Genomic DNA, 25,240 nt, shown 5'->3' on the forward strand with positions numbered 1-25,240 from the left:
TGGCACATTCTGGGTTTAATTCTGAAGAGCTACCTCGTATGTTTGCTGAAGTGATATCTGGATCATGTGAACCAAGCGGAGCTGATGAGTGGAGAGAAGTAGAGCCCTGATGGGTTTCAGAGGTGTAGGACTGCAAGGAGGGCCATCTCTAGGTCACCTGTCAATCAACCCAATGTCCAAATAACCACCAGAGACGTAAGGATTAGTAGTTGTTTGGAAAGACATTCACCTTTTGAATATTATACATTCTTTCGGTTAAATGGGAATGATTATATCTCTCTGAACTTGTATTTACAGATGACCAATTTCAATACTCCAACAGTGCTGGACACAGATCTGATTTGACGAAAGCAGGGTTTGCTGATCAGGACCTCCCAAATATTATATTTTCAAATGTCATTGGGCTGTCTAAATATGAGGTAATTGTATGAGCAAATTATTTGGTGTTTATCCTTGGTCATGTGGCTATTCATCTGCTAGGCCGCCACCATACGTTTCCCAACATGGAGACTGGCTTTCTGATTTGCCTATTGTTTTGTCAACAGGAAATAATGAATGGCAACTTTGAACGGGAGACTTTCATTGGACATCATTCATTGGCTCAACACATGAGAGGAGTCCTGGTACTGAAGTATCCCATGAAAAAACGGAATTATAAGCAACTGGGAGGAAATGGAGAAGGGTTGTCTACTGTTGACATAATTCTATCCCATTGATGTTCTGATGAAGCTGTAGTACCTGGCGGTTATAGGATTTAAACCTCACTGGTATCGCTTCAGATTTGGTACCACACGTTCCAGCAAACTGCAGGTCGATCCAGACGACCACCCTGTCCTATTGACCGAGGCAGCCATGAACCTGCTGGAGAACCGCCAGCGCATGATGGAACTTATGTTTGACTGCTTTAACGTTCCCCTCGCCTATGTGGCCATGCAGGCAGTGCTGGCGCTCTACGCAGCAGGGAGGTCCACAGGTAAACTAACTTTTATCTACTCTGTGGATGTAAGTAAATATACAGTAGATTCAGTTAATATATGAATCCATCTAATCCAGTGATTATATTCCTGAGTAAAGGATTGCATGCTTTCGCTCTTGTTCAAAGTAAAGATTCAAATCTAGGTGAGAAATGATGTATTTTTAGCTTTAATAATGGATAAGATTGCTAATCATTGTAGCCTTTGTCTTCTAATAGGTGTAGTGTTTGACTCTGGGGATGGAGTGAGTCATAGGGTGCCAGTGTTTGAGGGATACTGTCTACCTCACGCAGTGCTTCACCCTGGCTGGCCGTGATGCTACAATGCACCTTAAAATGGTATTTGATGTTAACAGTTTATGTATTTTTTTTACAGGGACTCTGTTAAATATGCTAATTTTATCAATAAAACAATTAGTTATTTTCACCTTTGCTTTCTGCTATCCTGTGTCCCAGCTTCTGCAGGAGCAGGGAGTGTGCATGCACACTTTTACCGAGATGGAGATTGTGAGAGAGATAAAGGAGAAATGCTGCCAGGTGGCCCGGGACTATGAATCGGAGTTAACCTGTGGGCTGTCGGCTAGCAGTGATCTATTACATCATGCCTGATGGACAGGTCGTCCACCTCAGCACAGAGCGGTTCAGGTAAGCCTCTAACCGACCCCCTGTATCCCCACTTTAAAGAACACTCACCCTTATGAGTGGTGATGGTTAAGTGATCTGCTGCTATGTATTGAGGAAATTGAGACTAAGAACTGCAAGTGTTTTAACTCCGCCAACAGCTTTTGATTATGGTACTACCAAGTAAGCCATTGGATGGCCACCAGGGGTCAGCTTTGATCTGTTAATCAGTGATGTATTCCATCCACAGTGCTCCTGAGATGCTGTTTAAGCCAGATCTGATTGGACGAGACCATTACGGGATGCATGAGAGTATTTTCAAGTCAATCCTCCTTTCAGACATTGACCTCCGGCGGAGCTTTTTGGGGAACATTGTCTTATCAGGTACATAGTTTTGCTTTATCAGTTGCTGAATACTTGTCCACTCATCCACCCATGTCTACTACTGTGTCCCAAATGTCACCCTATTCCTATGTAGTGGTCAAAAGAAGCCTGGTCAAAAGTAGCCATTTGACACAGCCTAAAAGTCTAATTTCCTCTGTGAAGGTGGAAATACCCTGCTGGCTGGACTGCCTGAGCGGCTTCAGAGTGAAATTAGAACCATGGTGCCTACAGACTTGAGGGAGTGTGTGTGTGTGTGTGCGTGTGACCAGCCCTAAGGACAGAGATGTATCTGTTTGGAGTGGAGGTGCAGTGCTAGCTAACTTGTCATCCTTTGACTTCACCTGGATCAGCCAAGAGGAATATGAGGAACATGGCCCACAGTCTTCAGGAAGTGCTTCTGAGCTGGACTCATCATCTGGACTGGATGGTCCAGATGGATGGTGCAATATAGCTCTACTGCATAATGCCAGTGGACATTTCAGCTTGAAGCTTCCAACGCTCTATTACTTTGAGTGTGATATAAAATTGTTCTACTGTTGTCAGACAGATCAGACAATAGTTGGGAATGTTCTGATTTATGCTTAGTGACATAAATCCTGATTCAAGACGGTTGCATTCCTTAAATTGATGCCTTTGTCAAAGATGTCCTGAGGATGTCCAAAGATTTACTTAGAATCTTCTTATCAGGGTCTGGCAATATGTAAAGAAAGATTACAGATTTGTACGCGCTTCAGAACAGGTTTGAACATATTTCTCTGTGTGCCTCTTGAAATATTAGGTTGTTTTCCCACCCTTTTCTCCTCTTTTCAAATTGTTTTTTTTGGGGGGGGTGACCCAGGTATTTTGGTGATGGTAGGAAAACCGATCTACTTTATTTAAAGGCCCATTTGATCAGTCTTCTCCGTTTCTGAGAAACTACTACATATGCCATGGTTTTGGCAAGGTCCATGACATGATGGTCAAATTGTAATAGTTTTCTGTGCATTTTATTAGCTTTCTTTATTTTCTTGAAATAACTTCAACCTAAAATGAGCATGTTCATCTTTTCAGTGTTAACTTGGCGAAAGGTAAGTTACTGTAGTTTCCCCTCCAAGACCTGTAGCTAAATCAATGCAGGTGAAGTGTTGAGTATGTGCAGTTTGTTGATACTGCCACCACACCTAAATGGTAGACTGACTGTTTTCATTTTACTTCTCCATTGTGAGTTTTCCCTCTTGACTCTCCACTTAACCGCATTCAATGTTGCATGTCCCAAAATGAAGGCCTATAACGCAAGTCCTGTAGCCTAGTGGTTAGAGCGTTGGACTAGTAACCCGAAAGGTTGCAAGATCGAATCCCTGAGCTGACAAGGTGAAAATCTGTCATTCTGCCCCTAAACAAGGCGGTTAACCCACTGTTCCTAGGCCGTCACTGAAAATAGGAATTTGATCTTAACTGACTTGCCTAGTTAAATAAAAATAATGTGTATTGATCTTTTAAACCTACATTTGTTTGCGTGAAGGGTCCCTTTGGTTCAATTCACAACGTCACCTATTCTTGACTCGGGTACACGTTTGTTCACAATATAGACTTTTCTGACTTACGAGTATTGATAAATCGTTCTACGTTTTGTAATGAATGGGACACATCTGTTAAGTGCATGTTTTTCTACTATAAAAGTGTTTTGACAGCAAATACCTAAACTTGATGAGAACGTTGTATGTTGATTCATTGCGGCTATGACTTTCCCATTTGACGGTTACCTTGTACCCTTCCAAAAAATGGCCTGTTCATATGGACACACAATTGGCCTTATTAGTTTGGACCTTGCAGCATTTTGATTAACCTGACCTGAGTATCAACCCCATTTTATTGACAGTAGACCTACTACCTAGTGTATGATTCACGTGTTACTTAACCCAGTCTTTGACGCACCATTTTTACATGTACTCTTCTGTGTTTTTTAAGAACTGCCATGTGTTTTTCTACTCTAAAGAAGTGGGGTTGCCATGTGATCTTAATCTCAGGTCTTAAGTGAAAGTCCGTAATCAACCCCTGTGAAATGGAAAGGCTGTTTGAATGTTAAATGACGAGACAGAGGCATTGATGCGAGTAACCAGTCTTGTTCAGTACATGACAACACATCCGGGTATCTCAAGCACCCCGGTAAAACACAAGAGTTGCAGTAATGAACATTTACCAACAGATGGCATCACTGTGCCATCTTACACCCATAACATCTTCCATTTAATAAAATAGGACAGGAGGTGTCAATTCACTAACAAAACAAACCTAGTAACAATTTCCAACATGAACAGTTTAGTAATTATTTTTATTTTTTTTCCAGGTAACAACAACACATTTTGATATTCTCTTCACTTTTATCTCTGTCAACAATCCCTGATGGGAAACCTACAGATTAAGTCTTTTTGGTGGCTGGGACAGATGCCCGCAGCGTGAAAAGACAGGGGGCTTGTCTGCGAGGACTGCGGGTTCCCGCACAGGCGTGTCACCTGAATGTCTAAGGGGAGAATTGATGGGCGAGGGAGCGGCCGACCTGTGATCCCCTGGCTCTTCGCCCAGTGCCTCAGGCCCCATGTGACTTGCTGGGGTTCTGTCTTTTGTCATGCGACCCCTTTGACCATCAGGGTTCTGAGTAGGTGCTGGCTCAGCAATCCGAAGGTCAACCCTGTTACGACGGTACAGTGATCCATTCACTTCGACCAAGTAGGAGCGTGGTGCCACTTTCTGTACACAGGATCCGAGTCTCCAGAGGCCTGTCCGGCTTCATTCGCACCGTTTCACCCACCCTGAGCTCAGGTAAGTCTTTTGCCGATTTGTCGTAGATGAACTTGGAGACCTGTCTTCTGTGACGTAGCTTCACCAGCACGTCTGTCACCACACATGGCTCCAGGAGAGTGCTGGCTACTGGCAGAGCTGCTTTTAAGCGCCGTGCCATGAGGCGCTGTGCCGGGCTGCTGTCCATGCCTTCTGTCGGGGTATTGCGCCACTGCAAGATTGCTTTCCAGGCATCTTTGCCCTCTCGCAGAGCCTTTTTGCAAAGGTTCTTTGCGATTTTTACTGCGGACTCTGCCTTCCCATTAGCTTTTGGGTGTCATGGTGATGAAGTGACATGCTCGAATTCCCATCCTGCAGCAAATTTTCGGAACTCAACTCCGGAGAATTGGGGTCCATTGTCTGAAATTACCCTATCTGGCTGGCCATAGCGGGCAAACTGAGCCTTGCAGCGTTTGATCGTTGTCTCTGCTGAGAGGTCGGGGAGGAGGTCGATCTCCCAAAAGTCTGAGTAATGATCGACTACCAGCAGAAAGTCTTTGCCACTGTGCTGGAAGAGATCTAGACTTACTATCTGCCAGGGGCGCATCGGTAGCTCGTGGGACATCATCGTCTCTCTCTGTTGCTCAATGGCATATTAATTGCAGATTGTGCATTTACTGACAGTCTTTGATTTCACTCTGCATTCCTGGCCAATACAGTGTGTCACGTGCTTGTCTGTAACAGGCCTCACCTCCTATGTGACTTGAGTGCACACAAGCCAACATCTCAGGGCGCAGAGACCGGGGAATAAAGACTCTCTGACTCTTGAATATTACTCCGTTTTGAACACTGATCTCCTCTTTGACTGGCCAATATTCTCTGACGGCTAAAGCAGTTTCTTCCCTGCAGTCGGGCCAGCCCATCAGAATCACAGACCTCAATGCCTGGAGTTGCCCGTCCCTGTCTGTGTGCTGTCTGATTTGTATAAGGCGCTGGTCCGTAACATTAAGGTAGTCAGCCTGGTTGATGTGTTCAACATCCACTTGCTCTGTTTGTAAGCTGCACACTGCATGTTGTTCATGCATGGAGCGTGTGTGAGTGCCTGATGCAGTAGCCCTGCTGAGCGTGTCACTCACATACATCTCTGGCCCTGGCTTATACACCACCTTGAGGTTGTAGTTTTGTAGGGCCAGTAGCATGCTCTGCAGTCGTTTTGGGGCATTCAGAAGAGGCTTGCTGAATATAGCAATAAGGGGCTTGTGATCTGTCTCTGCGGTAATATTGTTGCGCCCGTACAGGTAGTGGTGGAAGCGTTGGCGTGGAAGCGTTGGCATGCAAACACAATGCTGAGGCACTCCTTCTCTATCTGGGCATAGTTCTGCTCTGTTGGGGTGAGTGCCCTAGAGGCGAATGCCACAGGCTGGCCCTCCTGCATGAGGCAACAGCCAAGTCCATACTGGCTTGAGTCACTCTGAATCGTGACAGGTTTTGACACATTGTAGTATCGCAGTACAGGTGTCTGGGTGACCAGTTTTTATTTCCCTCACCGCTGCGTCATGTTTTGGGAGCCAATGCCAGATGGTGTCCTTGTCCATGAGTCTCCTCAATGGCTCACACACTTCAGAGAGCCGCGGTAGGAATTTGGCCAGATAGGTGACGAATCCGACGAAGCGCTGCACTCCCTTCACGTCATATGGGTGGGGCATTTCCAAGACAGCCTTCACTTTTTCAGGATCCGCCTTCAATCCGGTGGAGGACAAGATGTGCCCATGAAAGCGGACCTCTGGCACTTTAAACTGAAGCTTTTTTATGCTTAGCCTTAGCTTGACCTGTCTGCATCTGACCATCAGGGCCAGCAGCTTGGCGTCATGGTCACATTCTGCCTCCTCATCACTGTCCCCACAGCCCACTACAAGGATGTCATCTGCTATGGGTTCCACGCCACTGAGTCCCATCAACAGCTCATGCTGTTTCCGCTGATACACCTCTGGAGCCACGGAGACACCAAACGGAAGCTTCAACCACCTCTTCCTGCCCCAGGGTGTCCAAAAGGTGGTCATGTAGCTGCTGGGCTCGTCGAGCTTGCACTGCAGGAAGGCATCTCTGGCATCCACGAGCGTGAAGACTCTGGCCTTTGGGAGCTTGTAAAGAACATCCTCCAACGTGGGCATAATGTAATGTGAACGTCGCAGAGCCCGGTTGAGGTGTTTAGGACGATAACCATATTACTTATCCAGTCCGTAGGCTCGGTGACGGATATGATGTGGCCATCTGCTTCGTATTTGTCAAGCTGAGCCTTCGAGATGGCCGCCTCGCTTCGCGTTCCTAGGAAACTATGCAGTGTTTTGGTTTTTTACGTGTTATTTCTTACATTAGTACCCCAGGTCATCTTAGGTTTCATTACATACAGTCGAGAAGAACTACTGAATATAAGATCAGCGTCAACTCACCATCAGTACGACCAAGAATATGTTTTTCGCGACGCGGATCCTGTGTTCTGCCTTTCACCCAGGACAACGGAGTGGATCCCATGCAGCGACCCAAAAAAACGACTCCGAAAAAGAGGGAAACGAGGCGGTCTTCTGGTCAGACTCCGGAGACGGGCACATCGTGCACCACTCCCTAGCATCCTTCTCGCCAATGTCCAGTCTCTTGACAACAAGGTTGATGAAATCCAAGCAAGGGTAGCATTCCAGAGGGACATCAGAGACTGTAACGTTCTTTGCTTCACGGAAACATGGGTCACTGGAGAGACGCTATCGGGGGCGGTGCAGCCAGTGGGTTTCTCCAAGCATCGCGCCGACAGAAACAAACATCTTTCTGGTAAGAAGAGGGGCGGGGGCGTATGCCTTATGACTAACGAGACATGGTGTGATGAAAGAAACATACAGGAACTCAAATCCTTCTGTTCACCTGATTTTAGAATTCCTCACAATCAAATGTAGACCGCATTATCTACCAAGAGAATTCTCTTCGATTATAATCACAGCCGTATATATCCCTCCCTCTTTGCAAACTGGAATCCATTTATCCGGAGGCTGCATTCATTGTTGCTGGGGATTTTAACAAGGCTAATCTGAAAACAAGACTCCCAAAATTTTATCAGCATATCGATTGCGCAACCAGGGGTGGAAAAACCTTGGATCATTGTTACTCTAACTTCCGCGACGCATATAAGGCCCTGCCCCGCCCTCCTTTCGGAAAAGCTGACCACGACTCCATTTTGTTGATCCCTGCTTACAGACAGAAACTAAAACAAGAGGCTCCGACGCTGAGGTCTGTCCAACGCTGGTCCGACCAAGCTGACTCCACACTCCAAGACTGCTTCCATCACGTGGACTGGGACATGTTTCGTATTGCGTCAGATAACAATATTGACGAATACGCTGATTCGGTGTGCGAGTTCATTAGAACATGCGTTGAAGATGTCGTTCCCATAGCAACGATTAAAACATTCCCTAACCAGAAACCGTGGATTGATGGCAGCATTCGCGTGAAACTGAAAGCGCGAACCACTGCTTTTAATCAGGGCAAGGTGACTGGTAACATGACCGAATACAAACAGTGCAGCTATTCCCTCCGCAAGGCTATCAAACAAGCTAAGCGTCAGTACAGAGACAAAGTAGAATCTCAATTCAACGGCTCAGACACGAGGCATTTGGCAGGGTCTACAGTCAATCACGGACTACAAGAAGAAATCCAGCCCAGTCACGGACCAGGATGTCCTGCTCCCAGGCACACTAAATAACTTTTTTGCCCGCTTTGAGGACAATACAGTGCCACTGACACGGCCTGCAACGAAAACATGCGGACTCTCCTTCACTGCAGCAGAGGTGAGTAAGACATTTAAACGTGTTAACCCTCGCAAGGCTGCAGGCCCAGACGGCATCCCCAGCCGCGCCCTCAGAGCATGCGCAGACCAGCTGGCCGGTGTGTTTACGGACATATTCAATCAATCCCTATACCAGTCTGCTGTTCCCACATGCTTCAAGAGGGCCACCATTGTTCCTGTTCCCAAGAAAGCTAAGGTAACTGAGCTAAACGACTACCGCCCCGTAGCACTCACTTCCGTCATCATGAAGTGCTTTGAGAGACTAGTCAAGGACTATATCACCTCCACCCTACCCGACACCCTAACCCACTCCAATTTGCATACCGCCCAAATAGGTCCACAGACGATGCAATCTCAACCACACTGCACACTGCCCTAACCCATCTGGACAAGAGGAATACCTATGTGAGAATGCTGTTCATCGACTACAGCTCGGCATTCAACACCATAGTACCCTCCAAGCTCGTCATCAAGCTCGAGACCCTGGGTCTCGACCCCGCCCTGTGCAACTGGGTACTGGACTTCCTGACGGGCCGCCCCCAGGTGGTGAGGGTAGGCAACAACATCTCCACCCCGCTGATCCTCAACACTGGGGCCCCACAAGGGTGCGTTCTGAGCCCTCTCCTGTACTCCCTGTTCACCCACGACTGCGTGGCCACGCACGCCTCCAACTCAATCATCAAGTTTGCGGACGACACAACAGTGGTAGGCTTGATTACCAACAACGACGAGACGGCCTACAGGGAGGAGGTGAGGGCCCTCGGAGTGTGGTGTCAGGAAAATAACCTCACACTCAACGTCAACAAAACTAAGGAGATGATTGTGGACTTCAGGAAACAGCAGAGGGAACACCCCCCTATCCACATCGATGGAACAGTAGTGGAGAGGGTAGCAAGTTTTAAGTTCCTCGGCATACACATCACAGACAAACTGAATTGGTCCACTCACACAGACAGCATCGTGAAGAAGGCACAGCAGCGCCTCTTCAACCTCAGGAGGCTGAAGAAATTCGGTTTGTCACCAAAAGCACTCACAAACTTCTACAGATGCACAATCGAGAGCATCCTGGCGGGCTGTATCACCGCCTGGTACGGCAACTGCTCCGCCCACAACCGTAAGGCTCTCCAGAGGGTAGTGAGGTCTGCACAACGCATCACTGGGGGCAAACTACCTGCCCTCCAGGACACCTACACCACCCGATGTTACAGGAAGGCCATAAAGATCATCAAGGACATCAACCACCCGAGCCACTGCCTGTTCAACCTGCTATCATCCAGAAGGCGAGGTCAGTACAGGTGCATCAAAGCTGGGACCGAGAGACTGAAAAACAGCTTCTATCTCAAGACCATCAGACTGTTAAACAGCCACCACTAACATTGAGTGGCTGCTGCCAACACACTGACACTGACACTGACTCAACTCCAGCCACTTTAATAATGGGAATTGATGGGAAATGATGTAAATATATCACTAGCCACTTTAAACAATGCTACCTTATATAATGTTACTTACCCTACATTATTCATCTCATATGCATACGTATATACTGTACTCTATATCATCGACTGCATCCTTATGTAATACATGTATCACTAGCCACTTTAACTATGCCACTTTGTTTACATACTCACCTCATGTATATACTGTACTCGATACCATCTACTGTATCCTGCCTATGCTGCTCTGTACCATCACTCATTCATATATCCTTATGTACATATTCTTTATCCCCTTACACTGTGTATAAGACAGTAGTTTTGGAATTGTTAGTTAGATTACTTGTTGGTTATTACTGCATTGTCGGAACTAGAAGCACAAGCATTTCGCTACACTCGCATTAACATCTGCTAACCATGTGTGACAAATAAAAAATTTGATTTGATTTGAATTGATAGCTGCTTTCATGGCCACTTACACCCATAACAAAGGCCTTATCCAAGGGCTAAAATATGGAGACTCAGCTCATCGACGTTAGTTCTTGGTCAGAGGTTGAGTTGAAGTTCCAGCCTCTCCTGTTTGAACTGTCCGTTCCATGCTTGAGTTTTGCTACCTTCATCTAGACCAAGTTGTGTATGTAATGTCTGTTTTTATAATAAATATTTTTATCAAAATGTATCCGTTTCCATTATGTCCATGTCAGGATATGCGTGAAGGGCTGTAGGAAGTCAGGCGCAGGAGAGCAGCTAGTTGGTAGCAAAACGGAGCCTTTTATTTGGCGACCCAAAAGCACACGGCACAAACTAACACGAAATACAAATAAGGGTTTAACATAACCCAGCTTAACCAGCCTAATGTGTGCATACATGAACAGATAAACAATACCACACAAAGACATGGGAAAACAGAGGGTTAAATACACAACACATAATGAGGGAAATGAGAACTAGGTGTGTGGAAAAACGAGACAAAACAAATGGAAAATGGATCGGCGATGGCAGGAAGACCGGCAACTTCGACCGCCGAACACCGCCCGAACAAGGAGAGGCATCGACTTCGGCAGAAGTCGTGACAGTCCTGCATGACAATGTTATGCAATGTTTTAAAAAATTAAATGAGCATTTAATGACATGAAATGAAAGAGAAGGCCAGTAAAATGTGTGCATCAATGCATTATGCTAGCTACTACAGTTACAACATTGCAACTTTTACATCCTGTGGCTCATGCAGTGTTACATTGATTACCATGGCAACCATGAAGATGTGCAGAAGTGGGGAATTTGCGTGATCTCTAGTGTAGCTTGCAGGCTAAAAACATGTCTCGTACTCAACCAGAAAGTATAATTAAAAAACATAATTAGAGAAATTGCTCAAGAATGTGCAGGAAAAGGGACATGGTGTCGGCAACGTTAGTGGCTTTCCTGACGGGTCCCTGGCTTACAATACTGTACAAAAATATAAACATATCAAATCAAAGTTTGTCATGTGTGCCGAATACAACCTTCCAGTGAATTGCTTACTTACAAGCCCTAACCAGCAGTGCAATTATTAAGTAAAAATAGGTATCAGGTAAACAATAGATGAGTAAAGAAATTTAAAAAACTAATAAACAGGTAGTACTGGTACAGAGTCAATGTGCGGGGGCACCGGTTAGTCGGGTTAATTGAGGTAATATGTACATGAATGTAAAGTGTTGGTCCCATGTTTCATGTGTTAAATAAAAGATCCCAGAAATTTTAAATTTGTACAAAAAGCTTATTTCTCTCATTTTATGCACACATTTGTGTTAATGAGGAGTTCTTCTTTGCCATGATAATTAATCCACCTGACAGGTTTGGCATATCAAGAAGTTGATTAAACAGCAAGATTATTACACAGGTGCACTTTGTGCTGGGGACAATAAAAGGCTACTCTAAAATGTGCAGTTTTGTCACACAACTCAATGCCACAGATGTCTCAAGTTTTGAGGGAGCGTGCAATTGGCATGCTGACTGCAGGACTGTCCACCAGAGCTGTTAATCTGCCTCCAATGTCATTTTTGAGAATTTGGCAGTACATTCAACCAGCATCACAACTGCAGAACACGTGTAACTACACCAGCCCAGGACATCCACATCTGGATTCTTCACCTGCAGGATTGTCTGAGACCAGCCACCCGGACAGCTGATGAAACTGAGGAGTACTTATGTCTGTAGTAAAGCCCTTTTGTGGGGAAAAACTAATTCTGATTGGCTGGGCCTGGCTCCCAAGTGGGTGGGCCTATGCCCATCCATGGCTGTGCCCTTGCCCTGTCGTGAAATACATAGATTAGGGCATCATTTATTTATTTCAATTGATTGATTTCCTTATATGAACTGTTATTCAGTAAAATCGTTTAAAATGTTGCATTTATATATATATTTTTCAGTATAATTAATAACGTGGCTAGCTAGTTAGCTTTGTGTGATAAAGGCAAGCAGTGTCAGTGACAGTGTTTAGCTACTTTGTTAAATCAATGTTTTTCCTTTTCGGTAAAAATGTTGTGTTGGACCCACAAGTTCTATTCAAAGTTGATCAGACTCTTACCCAGCAAGATGTTAGAACTTCTGGAAGTGTGTAGAATCACTCCATTTCATTATAACAACCAGGTTTGGTTGGTATCATGCCTGAGATCTTCGAGCAATGGGCTCATCGTCATCAGTGTTGTTTTTCCTTTGCAGTTGTGTGTGGACAAGCTCATGGACCAGGGGAGCCCTGCCCTTGAGATGATCAAGAAGCAAGCCTACTTTGACATGAATTACAAGTCTCAACGTAATTGGGGGCTTTAAAATGCTCAAAGGATGTATGAACCAACCTTTGATTCATATGGCCTATTAACTAAACCCTATCTATGTTGAGACATGAGGCCATTGTCAAGTACCTTCTAAAGACATGGCATACTGGTCTTGTACCTATTCATCAGTTTAGCCTCAAAGGTCGTGTTTTGTGTCCCAGGTGAGTTCCTTGAGGATCACCAGCAGGTACTTCAGTCGAAGCTAGGCCCAGTTAGTCGAGAAATCCCTGACTGAGTGAAAACACGTGAGGATCTGGAGGGCCTTTACCATAAATAACATTGTCAGTAATGTTCTGCTGAGCTCAGGTCTGGTTTCCCGCACAGAGATCACAACAGTGCGAGAGGCTACACGTACTCAGAAGGACTCTTTTATTCTCATTTTGTACAACAAGTTAAAATGGCCATCCTTAGTTACTACATCAATTTTTTGGACTAATAAATTAATTATATTTACCCATTGATTTTTGAATAAAAATAAATGCCTTATGAGCACAGTTCAACTTGTCATACCCCATCAGAAACCAAAATACAAGCTTGTTTTTCTTCAGTGTTTGTAATAAAAGTACATTTAAACAAACACTGCAAAGCCTAAAAACATTATTAAAACTATAATGTTGATGTCACGGATGGTCAATCCTTAAACCCATAGCGCTGTCTATGAATTTGAGTGGTTACATTTCTCCAGTCCCATCCCTCAGCTTTTTACCGGAACAGAGGTGGGGAGTATGCTTTGTTATTGTGTCAATTAAGGTATCCCTATTCACAAAGAAGGGAAAGTGCAAAATTGTAAGTTGTAATTACACTGGCCATGGAAGTGATAGTATTTACAATTTGGGAATCATCCCATTTTCCACCATTGATCAGTTTGTTCCTGTTTTGCTCACGTGTGTGTGTGTGTGTGTGTGTGTGTGTGTGTGTGTGTGTGTGTGTGTGTGTGTGTGTGTGTGTGTGTGTGTGTGTGTGTGTGTGTGTGTGTGTGTGTGTGTGTGTGTGTGCGAGTGTTTTTAGCAGCTGCCTTACAAATCATCTTTTCCCAGTTGGAGCTGGGGACCTTCTTGTCCCTCATAAACAAGGTCAAGGAGCAACAGCTCAACTGAGAACAAATGACAACAATCTATAACATTCATCATAATGTCTAGTAACCATCAACCCGCAACTAAAATGTCGCAAACAGAACAATGGAAAGCATGTGTATTACAGAAATATACATTTGATCACTCTTAGTCATCTTAAATATTCCCATTACAGGGCAGTTTCCCGGACACTGATTAAATACACTAAAAAGCAAGGGAATCTCCATTGAAAGTGCTCTTTAGTCCAGGGTTATGCTTAACCTACAGTATGTCTGGGAAACCGGCCCTTAATCTCTAGACCTCAACTCTCATACTCTATGTCCTCTTCCAGACCCATTTCACAGCTCCAGCAAAGTATTGATCAGGTTTTCAGGATGAGATGGTGCTGTTGAGCAGCCTCAGTAACATGATGGTGAACCTGCAGCCCTTCGTGGTTGCTTAGTCCCAGCTCTTCCCTGATGTTCAGTTGGAGGACATACTGGTGTCGGAGATCAAGAACGACGAGAAGAAAATGAAGGAGTCTTCAGGTAAGTACTGTGTTAACACCCTCACATTCACCAGCACTATAGCTCTGCGTTTCTTACATCTCTATCATTAGCTCAAAACCATATTGACCCCCTTTGAGATCAAAACACAAGAGTAGCTCTTGCCTGAGATAACAGCTGAATTTGACAAATTACCACTGCAATACAAGGGAATTTGTGGTTATACACCAGTGGAGGCTGCTGAGGTGAGGAGGGCTCATAGTAATGTCTGGAATGGAGTCAATGGAATGGTATCAACCACATTTCATGTGATTGCCCATGTGGTTGATACCATTCCATGGACTCCATTCCAGCCTTTATTGTGAGCCCTCCTCCCCTCAGCAGTCTCAGTACACTCGTGAAGGATGGGCCAGGTGTGTAGATTTTTGAGGTGGCAATTGTATATATTGCTACATTGTTGTACAAATAATACATTTCCCCCCTTTTATTATTAAAAATATTCAAAAGAAGTGACTATGTTTTTTCATGCAACCCAAGCATAGGAGTCTTGAAACATAGGGAGAAATACTATGTTTTCAGCTCCAAGGAGGCATGTTTAAGATTTGGATCCAAACCAGATGAGTACATAGCCAGTGTGGCAGAGAAAGCAAAGTGGTCCCCTGAGCTTATCCAGCTCCTCCAACTGCCTGCGTCACTCCACATTCTGAGGTATGTTCACTTACAATATCATAATTCTTAAATTCCATCTTCAGAACTTGGCAGTGATATTTTTTTTTTACCAACGGTGAACTGAAATTCTGTCTCTGCAGATCCAGTCAGGGGAGAGACTGTTGGTAACACCAGCACTCAGGTGGACACTTATTTGTTGGAAACCAACATTGTGAACTCGTACGAGTGGAATGAGTGGGAGCTGAGGAGAAAAGCAAATCAAATTGGTCAGTGATTTAATTGGCTCATTATTGAGTGTACTGTTACCTTGGTCTTCTTGCTTGAATCTTTTTTTTATTCAAGAAGGTAAACCTTTTAACAGTCTTATGTCCTGACGTTTTTTTTCAAGACAATCTTCATAGTAAAGTGGCCCACTCAATGCAGGCTAATCTAATTCACACGAGGAGGGATAATGTCACCCAAACCTACCTCCCCGAAGATGGTGAGTGCCAGTGCAAGAGCAACGTCCCCAAACCTAATTTTCCACCGCTGAATAGTGGTATATAGGTGTAGTGGTGCAATTTATTTCCTTTTTATTTTTGTATCACAAAATGTAACGTGAGCGGCCACCACACTCCCGCACTCTAGATGGCGGCATGCACAAACAAATGTGCGAACGCCATGATACCAAAGAAGAAGAAGAGGACCTTATTCAGGATTTCATATCTGATAATCATACTTGTGATGTTCAGTTAGACGTGTCGTCAGACAGACACATCGGTAGGTGATCACGTTAAGTACCCAAGCATTCGTCTAACAACGGATCACAACAATCAAGTTAACCATGGCTAACGGTAAGTGAAATCTGCTAGCTATGCTTAACGTTATTTACTAGTTCCTGTTTCGGGAACTATTTAACGCAACAAGTTAGCCTAATGCACTGAACTAAACAAATTGTATTTGGTATTTTGCTATCCAGCTAAAAAAAAGACAGCTTCTCTGAACGGAAGGGCAATGCGAAGTAGCTAGTTAGCCACCTGCTGAGTCCAGATACAACTAGCTAGGTGACTGTCTAAACTTATCCCCCGGCTATATAGATTGTTCTTGTAACGAATGCGAATCTCGTCAGTAAGTGGCCGTCCACACTGATTTTCGGTTCCTTGCCTCATTGTCTTTCTGTGAACTTCACACTTCATGCTGTCAAGAATCATTGTCCTCTCTCTACAGAGCCAGTGAGTGTGATGTTCAAGGTCTACTGTCTGTCAGTGATGACACTGGTGGCAGCAACTTACACCGTGGTATTACGATACACAAGGACAGTATCATCAACAGCTATGTACTTCTCTACAACAGCAGTATGCATCACGGAAGTTATTAAATTGTTCTTGAGCCTTGGGATGTTGACCAAGTAAGTATATCCGATGTACTATCGTTTTCATGACCGTACATGTTCCAAATGCACTTGGATAGCCTTTTTCCATTGGTCTCTGCCTTGAAGAAATACTGTAGAACACCCCTGTGTTGAGTATTTTGTTGAATGAATATAAATGTCCCAGTAGCTAAGCTTTTATACATGTTTGTCTTCATTTTCACCTTGCAGAGAAACTGGCAGCTTTGGCAGGTTAAAAGCGTCCATAGTTGAACATGTATTTTGGAGTCCAAAAGAGTTGCTGAAACTGAGTGTTCCCTCTGTGGTCTATGCAGTTCAGAATAACATGGCCTTTATTGCCTTGAGCAATCTTGATGCAGCTGTGTATCAGGTATAAACTACACATTTCTTGATTTCTGCAGAACATGTCACATTAAGGCTGGACGTACAGTACCAGTCAAAAGTTTGGACACTTACTCATTCAAGGGTTTTAAAAAAATATATATTTTCTACATTGTAGAATTTATAGTGGAGACATCAAAACTATGAAATAACACACATGGAATCACGTAGTAACCAAAAAAGTGTTAACCAAATCAAAATATATTTTAGATTTTTCAAAGTAGCCACTCTTTGCCTTGATGACAGCTTTGCACACTCTTGGCATTCTCACAACCAGCTTCATCTGGAATGCTTTTCCAGCAGTCTTGAAGGAGTTCCCACATGCTGAGCACTTGTTGGCTGTTTTTCTTTGACCATGTGGTCAAAATTATCCCAAACCATCTCAATTGGGTTGAGGTCGGGTGATTGTGGAGGCCAGATCATCTGATGCAGCACTCCATCACCCTCCTTCTTGGTCAAATAGCCCTTACACAGCCTGGAGGTGAGTTGGGTCATTGTCCTGTTGAAAAATAAATGATAGTCCCACTAAGCGCAATCCAAATGGGATGGCGTATTGCTGCAGAATGCTGTGGTAGCCATGCTGGTTAAGTGTGCCTTGAATTCTAAATAAATCACTGACAGTGTCACCAGCAAAGCACCATCACACCACCACCTCCATGCTTCACGGTGGGAACGACATATGCAGAGATCATCCGTTCACCTACTCATTGTCTCACTAAGACATGGTGGTTGGAACCAAAGATCTCAAATTTGGACTCATCAGACCAAAGGACAGATTTCCACCGGTCTAATGACCATTGCTCGTGTTTCTTGGCCCAAGCAAGTCTCTTCTTATTATTGGTGTCCTTTAGTAGTGGTTTATTTGACCATGAAGGCCCTGATTCACACAGTCTCCTCTGAACAGTTGATGTCTGTTACTTGAATTCTGAAGCATTTATTTGGGCTGCAATTTCTGAGGCTGGTAACTCTAATGAACTTATCCTCTGCCGCAGAGGTAACTATGGGTCTTTCTTTCCTATGGCGGGTCCTCATGAGAGCCAATTTCATCGTAGCGCCTGGTTTTTGAGACTGCACTTGAAGAAACTTTCTAAGTTCTTGAAATGTTGCGTATTGACTGACTCATGTCTTAAAGTAATATTTTCTTTGCTTATTTGAGCTGTTCTTGCCATTAATATGGACTTGGTCTTTTACCAAATAGGGCTATCTTCTGTATACCACCCCTACCTGGTCACAACACAACTGATAGTTTTGATGTCTTCACTATTATTCTAAAATGTAGAAAATATTAAAAATAAAGAAAAACCTTTGAATGAGTAGGTGTATCCAACCTTTTGACTGGTACTGTATCTATACTTCCCCTCTGGCTCATATTCTCACTGTATCTTCCTTACCTAGGTGACCTATCAATTGAAGATCCCGTGCACAGCCTTGTGCATGGTCCTCATGCTGAACCGCTCTCTCAGCAGGCTGCAGTGGTTCTCAGTCTTTATGCTGTGTTTAGGCGTCACACTGGTCCAGTGGAAACCGGCAGAGGCCACTAAAGTCCAGGTACCCTTGGTGTTTCTGTTTTGGCTTTTTATTTAACATTTATTTATCCAGGAAGTCCCATTTGAGGTCAGAATCCCTATTTTACAAGGGAGACCTGGCCAATGGGCCTGTAAAGTGTATACTGGTTCGTTGCTGATGTTCTAATGGCTTGTTTACAACCCAAGTCTGAGGTTTGGAATTCTCTGCCTTGTCTATTTATTAAGAATCTTATACACGGCCTCCCGGGTGGCGCAGTGGTTAAGGGCGCTGTACTGCAGCGCCAGCTGTGCCATCAGAGTCCCTGGGTTCGCGCCCAGGCTCTGTCGTAACCGGCCGCGACCGGGAGGTCCGTGGGGCGACGCACAATTGGCCTAGCGTCGTCCGGGTTAGGGAGGGATTGGTCGGTAGGGATTTCCTTGTCTCATCGCACACCAGCGTCTCCTGTGGCGGGCCGGGCGCAGTGCGCGCTAGCCAAGGTTGCCAGGTGCCTCCGACACATTGGTGCGGCTGGCTTCCGGGTTGGATGCGCGCTGTGGTAAGAAGCAGTACGGTCAGTCTTCGTCTCTCCCGAGCCCGTACGGGTGTTGTAGCAATGAGACAAGATAGTAGCTACTACAACAATTGGATACCATGAAATTGGGGAGAAAAAGGGGTAAAATTAAAAATAAAAAAGAATTTAAAAAAATACAAATAATAATCATAATCAATAATAATAATACACTTTTCACATAGGATTTATGGAATGTTGCCTGTAAAAAAAATATTTTTTTAAATTGGGGGCAGTGCAAGGTTTATATTATTTATTTATATTTCAAAACAGGCCCATTTTTACCACATTATTGCCAGCATAAACCTGTAATAGCTGGAAACGGCAGATAAAAAAAAATGGACAGAGGCCCATTATCAGCAACCATCACAATGGCACTTTGTGTGTAAGATAATCCAAATGTATCATTTTAATAGGCTAATTGATCATTAGAAAACCCTTTTGCAATTATGTTAGCACAGCTGAAAACTGTTGTTCTGGTTAAAGAAGCAATAAAACTGGCCTTCTAAGCAGAGTTCCTGTAGATATTCCATAACAAATCTGCCGTTTCCAGCTACAATAGTCATTTACAACATTAACAATGTCTACACTGTATTTCTGATCAATGTAATGCTAATTTAATGCACAAAATGTGCTTTTCTTTCAAAAACAAGGACATTACTAAGTGACCCCAACCTTTGTGTGTGTGTACAAAGAAATGTCAATTGAAAAAAGGTCAAACGAAACGAAGTGCAGCTACTTTCCAGTCTTTCCAGTTTCAATTTGCAAAGGTTATTAGATGTGTTGTTGGCCAGCTCCTCTGAACAACAGTGTCCTGAGGAGAGAGCACATTTTCTATGCCAGGAGAAATCACGCCTCATAAGCTCATTGTTATAGATGTCTAAATAAATGTCACTAGAAAACAGCTTAAACAACAAATGCAAATGCCATCACACTGTTATTCTGAATGCATTGTTTGACGCGACTGTACATTAGCAGTAGTTGGCTAGCTAGCTAGCAAGCAAGGGATAAGAACATTGCCAGACAGTAATGGAACATTTAGAACGAACGACTGGGTTGTGTCCAAAGATATAGAACAAAAAAGACTGAACGACTGGGTCGTGTCTCTGGCAAACGGACCGATAGAACGAACAACCAGCCAGCTTGGGTAGCAACCCTAGTTTTGTGTCAGGACTATTTCTTGTGTAAGGATGAAATAGTATGAACAAATTTATCAAAATATATTTTTTAATTAAACTATCAATCATTTTTTCAATATGTTGGAAAACCCGGTTTGCCAGCCATCGACTTTGTCTCGGGACTAACAACACCCGTGCCAATATATTCTCCAAACATCGGCTTCTCGGACATTATCACTTAATTTTACCATGGCATTGTTGAATACTTGTTTCTGATTGGCTTGAAGGACATTCTAGTGCATTTACTATTTCCCTATAATGCACAGTATAATTCAGTGGCTATAGTTCATTTTTACATGTTTGAGTTGCTTTTGAAAGCAAAAGTAGAATTGAAAACATTATTGGCATTGTTGAATTTGATTTTCATAATAGCAAGCTAGGATGATGGTTTTGTTAGCTGAACTAGCAAGTCTGTTTGTTTGGCTACCAAGGCAACTACTGTCGCTATCTAGTGAACTTGCTAGCTACTTCAGTGGATGTTGAACACATTTCTAGCGGCAAATGTGTTACATCATAGCCATAGTATAAAAGGGATAATCAACTCGTGGCTCTATGCATTGTCTGGAAAACAATGCAACTCCTTGGAAGGTGAGTTCCACTCCTCTAGACGTCATGGAACACACCTTCCATGAACACACCTTCAACTTGTTGTTGATTATCCCTTACGCAATGCTGATTAATGTAAAGCTGGGGAAGTTGATGCATTATCCCATAATGTTTTCAATATTTCTGACCAATTTAAGATCAGTCTGATGTAAATATATTATAACGATTGGATGACGGGGAGTTTCAGTAAGCAGCCATTTGATACATGACTTTTTGCATTCGCCTACTTTATTCCAATATTTTCGTCATTCAGTGGTTTTCAACCCCACAGTAATTCTTAATGGATTCATCCAGGTGTGGTTCAGAGAACAGCCCACCACTAAGCATGCACTATGTGAAGTGATGGGATGGTTACAGCCTAGTAATGGGTGCTGCCTAGCAAATAAATGTCTCTATTTGTGAGTGCTATTATATGATGCAATATCAGTACTAGTTGCATTTACAAGTTGTCTAAGTCCTATCATCAACTGATTTCAGCCTGTAGAATGACTGTTGTTTGAATGGAATATTGGCAGTTCATTTGCCAGTTCCTCTAAAACTGTCTGGCTAGTGCAGAAATTCATTATTTTATACTTGTCACAGCACTGGCAAGCTTTGGTTGACCATTATGGCTGACCTTTATCATCTCATCATAAGAAGGTTCATGTCCATTCTAGTATTCTTAATTCTATGGTAGTTTGTGCCAATGCCGCTTTGGCATTACGGCTACGTTTCATACTAAGCCGTAGACAACTTTACCGCAATCATGAATTGGTCGGTTGGCGGAATTAAAAGTACAGGCTTTCCTTTGTTTACTGGCAATACCTTTTCAGATCTAAAGAAAAGCGTCAAATTTGGGGGCTAAATGTCTTGGTATGTAAGGTGTATTTGATATGTTCTCATCTTTTTTAGGTGGAGCAGAACCCATTTTTGGGGTTTATGGCCATTGCTGTGGCTGTGTTGTGCTCAGGGTTTGCAGGTAATCTTGCTTTATCTTAATACCTTTTTTAATATTCTATGACGATAATGGCAGGTAATCTAATGGTGTCCCTTTTTTGTGTTTGAGCAGGTGTGTACTTTGAGAAGGTCCTAAAGAGCTCAGACACATCCCTATGGGTGAGGAACATCCAGATGTACCTGTCTGGCATTGTGGTCACCCTCGCTGGAGTTTACATGACTGAGGGCGCTCAGGTCATAGAGAAAGGCTTCTTCTACAGTTACACGCCTTGGGTGTGCTTTGTAGTCTGTGAGTCAAAATTCAATATTGACACATGAACATATTCCAGATTTTCTACAATGCAAAAAATACATATTTTTTTTACATAAAAAAATGTCCTAACCTAAATTTGTGCGGTACATCGCATTTACATTTGGTATTTTCTTCTTCCAGTTTTGGCCAGTGTGGGTGGTTTGTACACATCAGTGGTGGTGAAGTACACAGACAATATCATGAAAGGCTTCTCTGCTGCAGCCGCCATCGTTCTCTCTACTGTGGCATCCGTCACTCTGTTTGGGCTACAGATAAGTGAGTCAAATCATTCACATCTTTGTGGGCATGGACTACCATAAGTTACTGTTCAGCCACTAGGCTTTTGTGTGGTCTCTGACACTCGAGTACTAATATAGTATTATTTTTTTTCAGCCTTTGTGGCAAAGGTCGTGGGGGGGTACATTGCTACTAGCGCAATGATATGCTACCTGTTCCCATAAACTTCCAGTCATTAAGTCAACTACTATTCATTTGTGTGTCGTGGCAGAAATGTATCTTTATTTCTAAATTAATGAATATAGGGGAAACACTGATTAGAAGTGAAAAAAATCAGAAAATATTTTTGAGTGAATTCATCAATAGTCCTGGCAGATTTTCAGTAACCATTTTCCCTTTTCATGCAGCTGCTACCTTTGCTTGTGGAGCAATGCTGGTGTGTGTCTCCATATACCTTTATGGACTTCCGAAACAAGACACCACCAAGCTTCCAAGAGCAGACACAGACAAGGAGGCCAGGCAGAAACTGATCACTGTTTGAAGCCTGGGTCTGGAATAGCAAAGGTTTATGGTCTTTCCTGACCTCTGTGTTGGAGCTGCCCATGAGGCCCTCTTTCACACTGCGGTCTACTGTTGTCCCATAAGAGCGTCGGCAAGGAACTTCAATAATCTAGATGAATCATTATATCAGTAATGATGGAGCATAAAGTAAGGGAAGTGTGGCGCTGAGGCAGAATGTATACATAGAAAATAAATACCATTTGGGTTTTTATTCCTTATTTTTTGTTTACTGTGGGACTGCTGTTAGTAATGGCCAACAATATTTTTCATGAACCACTGTCAATGTCAACTACTCCACTATTTACAAAGTACCGAATGTATATACACAGCTGACAGAATCTCACCTGGGAGAGAGCTTGAGCATTTGCGGTGCATTCGGAAAGTATTCAAACCGCTTCCATTTTCCCACATTTTGTTACGTTACAGCCTTATTGTAAAATTGATTCAATAAATTATTTTCCTCAATTTATACACAATACCCCATAATGACAAAGCGAAAACAGGTTTTTAGAAATGTTTGCAAATGTATTGAAAATAAAAAAATCATACCTTATTTACATAAGTATTCAGACCCTTTGCTCAGGTGCATCCTGTTTCCATTGATCGTCCTTGATTTGGAGTCCACCTGTGGTCAATTCAATTGATTGTACATGATTTGGAAAGGCACACACCCACACACAGTTGACCGTGCATGTCAGAGCAAAAACCAAGCCATGAGGTTGAAGGAATTGTCCGTAGAACTCAGAGACAGGATTGTATCGAGGAAACAGATCTGGGGAAGGGTAGCCCCAAAAAAATCTGCCTCATTGAAAGTACAAGAACACAGTGGCCTCCATTCTTAAATGGAAGAAGTTTGGAACCACCAACACTTCCTAGAGCTGGCTGCCTGGCCAAACAGCAATCGGGGGAGAAGGGCCCTAGTCAGCGAGGTGACCAAGAACCTGATGGTGAACCTTCCAGAGTTCACCCAGGAGGACAACCATCTTTGCAGCACTCCACCAATCACGCCTTCATGGTAGAGACGGAAGCCACTCCTCAGTAAAAGGCACCTGACAGCCCGCTTGGAGTTTTCCAAAGGGCACCGACGATGAGAAACAAGATTCTCTGGTCTGATGAGACCAAGATTGAACTCTTTGGCTTGAATGCCAAGCGCCACGTCTGGAGGAAACCTGGCACCATCCCTACGGTGAAGAATAGTGGTGGCAGCAACATGCCGTGAGGATGTTTTCAGAGGCAGGGACTGGGAGACTAGTCAGGATTGAGGGAGTAAAATACAGAGAGATCATTGATGAAAACCTGCTCCAGAACACTCAGGATGTCAGACTGGGGCGAAGGTTCACCTTCCAACAGGACAATGACCCTATGCACACAGCCAAGACAGGAATGGCTTCGGAACAAGTCTGAATGTCCGAGTGGCTTTCTTTCTTTATAAATTTGCCAAAAATTCAGAAAAATTGTTTTTGCTTTGTCATTATGGGATACTGTGTGTAGATAGAATTTGTTTTACATTTTAGAATAAGGCTGTAACAATGTGGAAAAAGTCAAGGGGTCTGAATACTTCCAGAATGCACTAAGTGCCTGTACAGTTACATGTTAAAGTCATGTTATTGGTGTGTCTGTCTTTGTCCATGTATATACTGAATACAAAAATATAAACGGAACATAGTGTTGGTCCCATTTTTCATGAGCTGAAATAAGAGCACACATTTTCCATATACACAAAGCTTTTCTCTCATTTTGTGCACAAATTTGTTTACATCCCTATAGTGTTCATTTCTCCTTTGCCAAGATAATCCATCCACTTGCTAGGTGTAGCATATCAAGATGATTAAACAGCACGCCCATTACACAGGTGCACCTTGTGCTGGGGACAAAAGGCCCCTCTAAAATGTGCTGTTTCACCACAGATGTCTCAAGTTGAGGGAACATTTATATGGCATGCTGACTGCAGGAATGTCCACCAGAGCTGTTGGCAGATAATGTTCATTTCTCCAAAGTTTTAGAGAATTTGGCAGTACATCCAACTGGCCTCAACCGTAGACCACGCCAGCCCAGGACCTTCACATCCGGCTTCTTCGCAAGCTAGGTTGCATCCCTGAAAACCGGATGCATCCGCTTGTTGGCATCTCCGCTACGGGTGCATAAAAATTAAAGATCACTTGTAATTCTGATTAGTAAGCAACTGAGTTACTGCACACATTAAGGCAGCATTTCCTAAACTCGGCCCTCGGGACCCCAAAGGGTGCACGTTTTGTTTTTTTGTCCTAACACTACACAGCTGATTCAAATGATCAAAGCTTGATTAGTTGGTTATTTAGAAACCCCTTGGGGTCCCGAGGACAGAGTTTGGGAAACGCCGCCTTAATGTGTGCAGTAACTCAGCTGCTTACGATAAGAATCTGTCGTTACTGATGTGAAGGCGTTGATAGTTAGTGTTGAGTAGATGCAAATAATTAGGAAACCCTGCTTTAAGTGGTTGGGCAACAAGGAATACAGGTAGGACAGGCTGTCAAACAACTTTGCATATTGAGGATTACAGTAAATTTGGTACAGAGAAATGCTC

At 43.5% G+C, this 25,240-nt stretch overlaps 1 protein-coding gene and 3 pseudogenes across 1 annotated transcript; all 4 read left to right on the plus strand.

Moving 5' to 3' along the window:
• Positions 1 to 297: 297 nt before the first annotated feature.
• LOC139407758 (uncharacterized) lies at positions 298 to 2,379 on the plus strand (annotated as a pseudogene).
• An 8,941-nt stretch (positions 2,380 to 11,320) lies between these two features.
• Positions 11,321 to 13,913, plus strand: LOC139408019 (cilia- and flagella-associated protein 206-like; annotated as a pseudogene).
• A 64-nt stretch (positions 13,914 to 13,977) lies between these two features.
• LOC139408020 (cilia- and flagella-associated protein 206-like) lies at positions 13,978 to 15,589 on the plus strand (annotated as a pseudogene).
• Positions 15,590 to 15,682: 93 nt separating this feature from the next.
• Positions 15,683 to 24,338, plus strand: LOC139407026 (solute carrier family 35 member A1). Its single transcript, XM_071150317.1, has 8 exons — positions 15,683 to 15,876; positions 16,250 to 16,430; positions 16,623 to 16,782; positions 18,189 to 18,341; positions 21,543 to 21,609; positions 21,700 to 21,876; positions 22,021 to 22,155; positions 22,524 to 24,338. Exons 1-8 carry the CDS (start codon positions 15,867 to 15,869, stop codon positions 22,655 to 22,657), a joined length of 1,017 nt encoding a protein of 338 aa, XP_071006418.1. The 5' UTR covers positions 15,683 to 15,866; the 3' UTR covers positions 22,658 to 24,338.
• Positions 24,339 to 25,240: the final 902 nt, after the last annotated feature.

This window comes from Oncorhynchus clarkii, chromosome 4, assembly GCF_045791955.1.
Source record: "Oncorhynchus clarkii lewisi isolate Uvic-CL-2024 chromosome 4, UVic_Ocla_1.0, whole genome shotgun sequence".
In the NCBI taxonomy this organism is placed as follows: domain Eukaryota; kingdom Metazoa; phylum Chordata; class Actinopteri; order Salmoniformes; family Salmonidae; genus Oncorhynchus; species Oncorhynchus clarkii.

Excerpts from the sequence above, each read along its gene's own strand:
- LOC139407026 (XM_071150317.1), top strand. Across the intron at positions 16,783-18,188 it reads TTGATGCAGCTGTGTATCAG|GTGACCTATCAATTGAAGAT; the intron begins GTATAAACTACA and ends TTCCTTACCTAG. Across the intron at positions 21,877-22,020 it reads TTGGGTGTGCTTTGTAGTCT|TTTTGGCCAGTGTGGGTGGT; the intron begins GTGAGTCAAAAT and ends TTCTTCTTCCAG.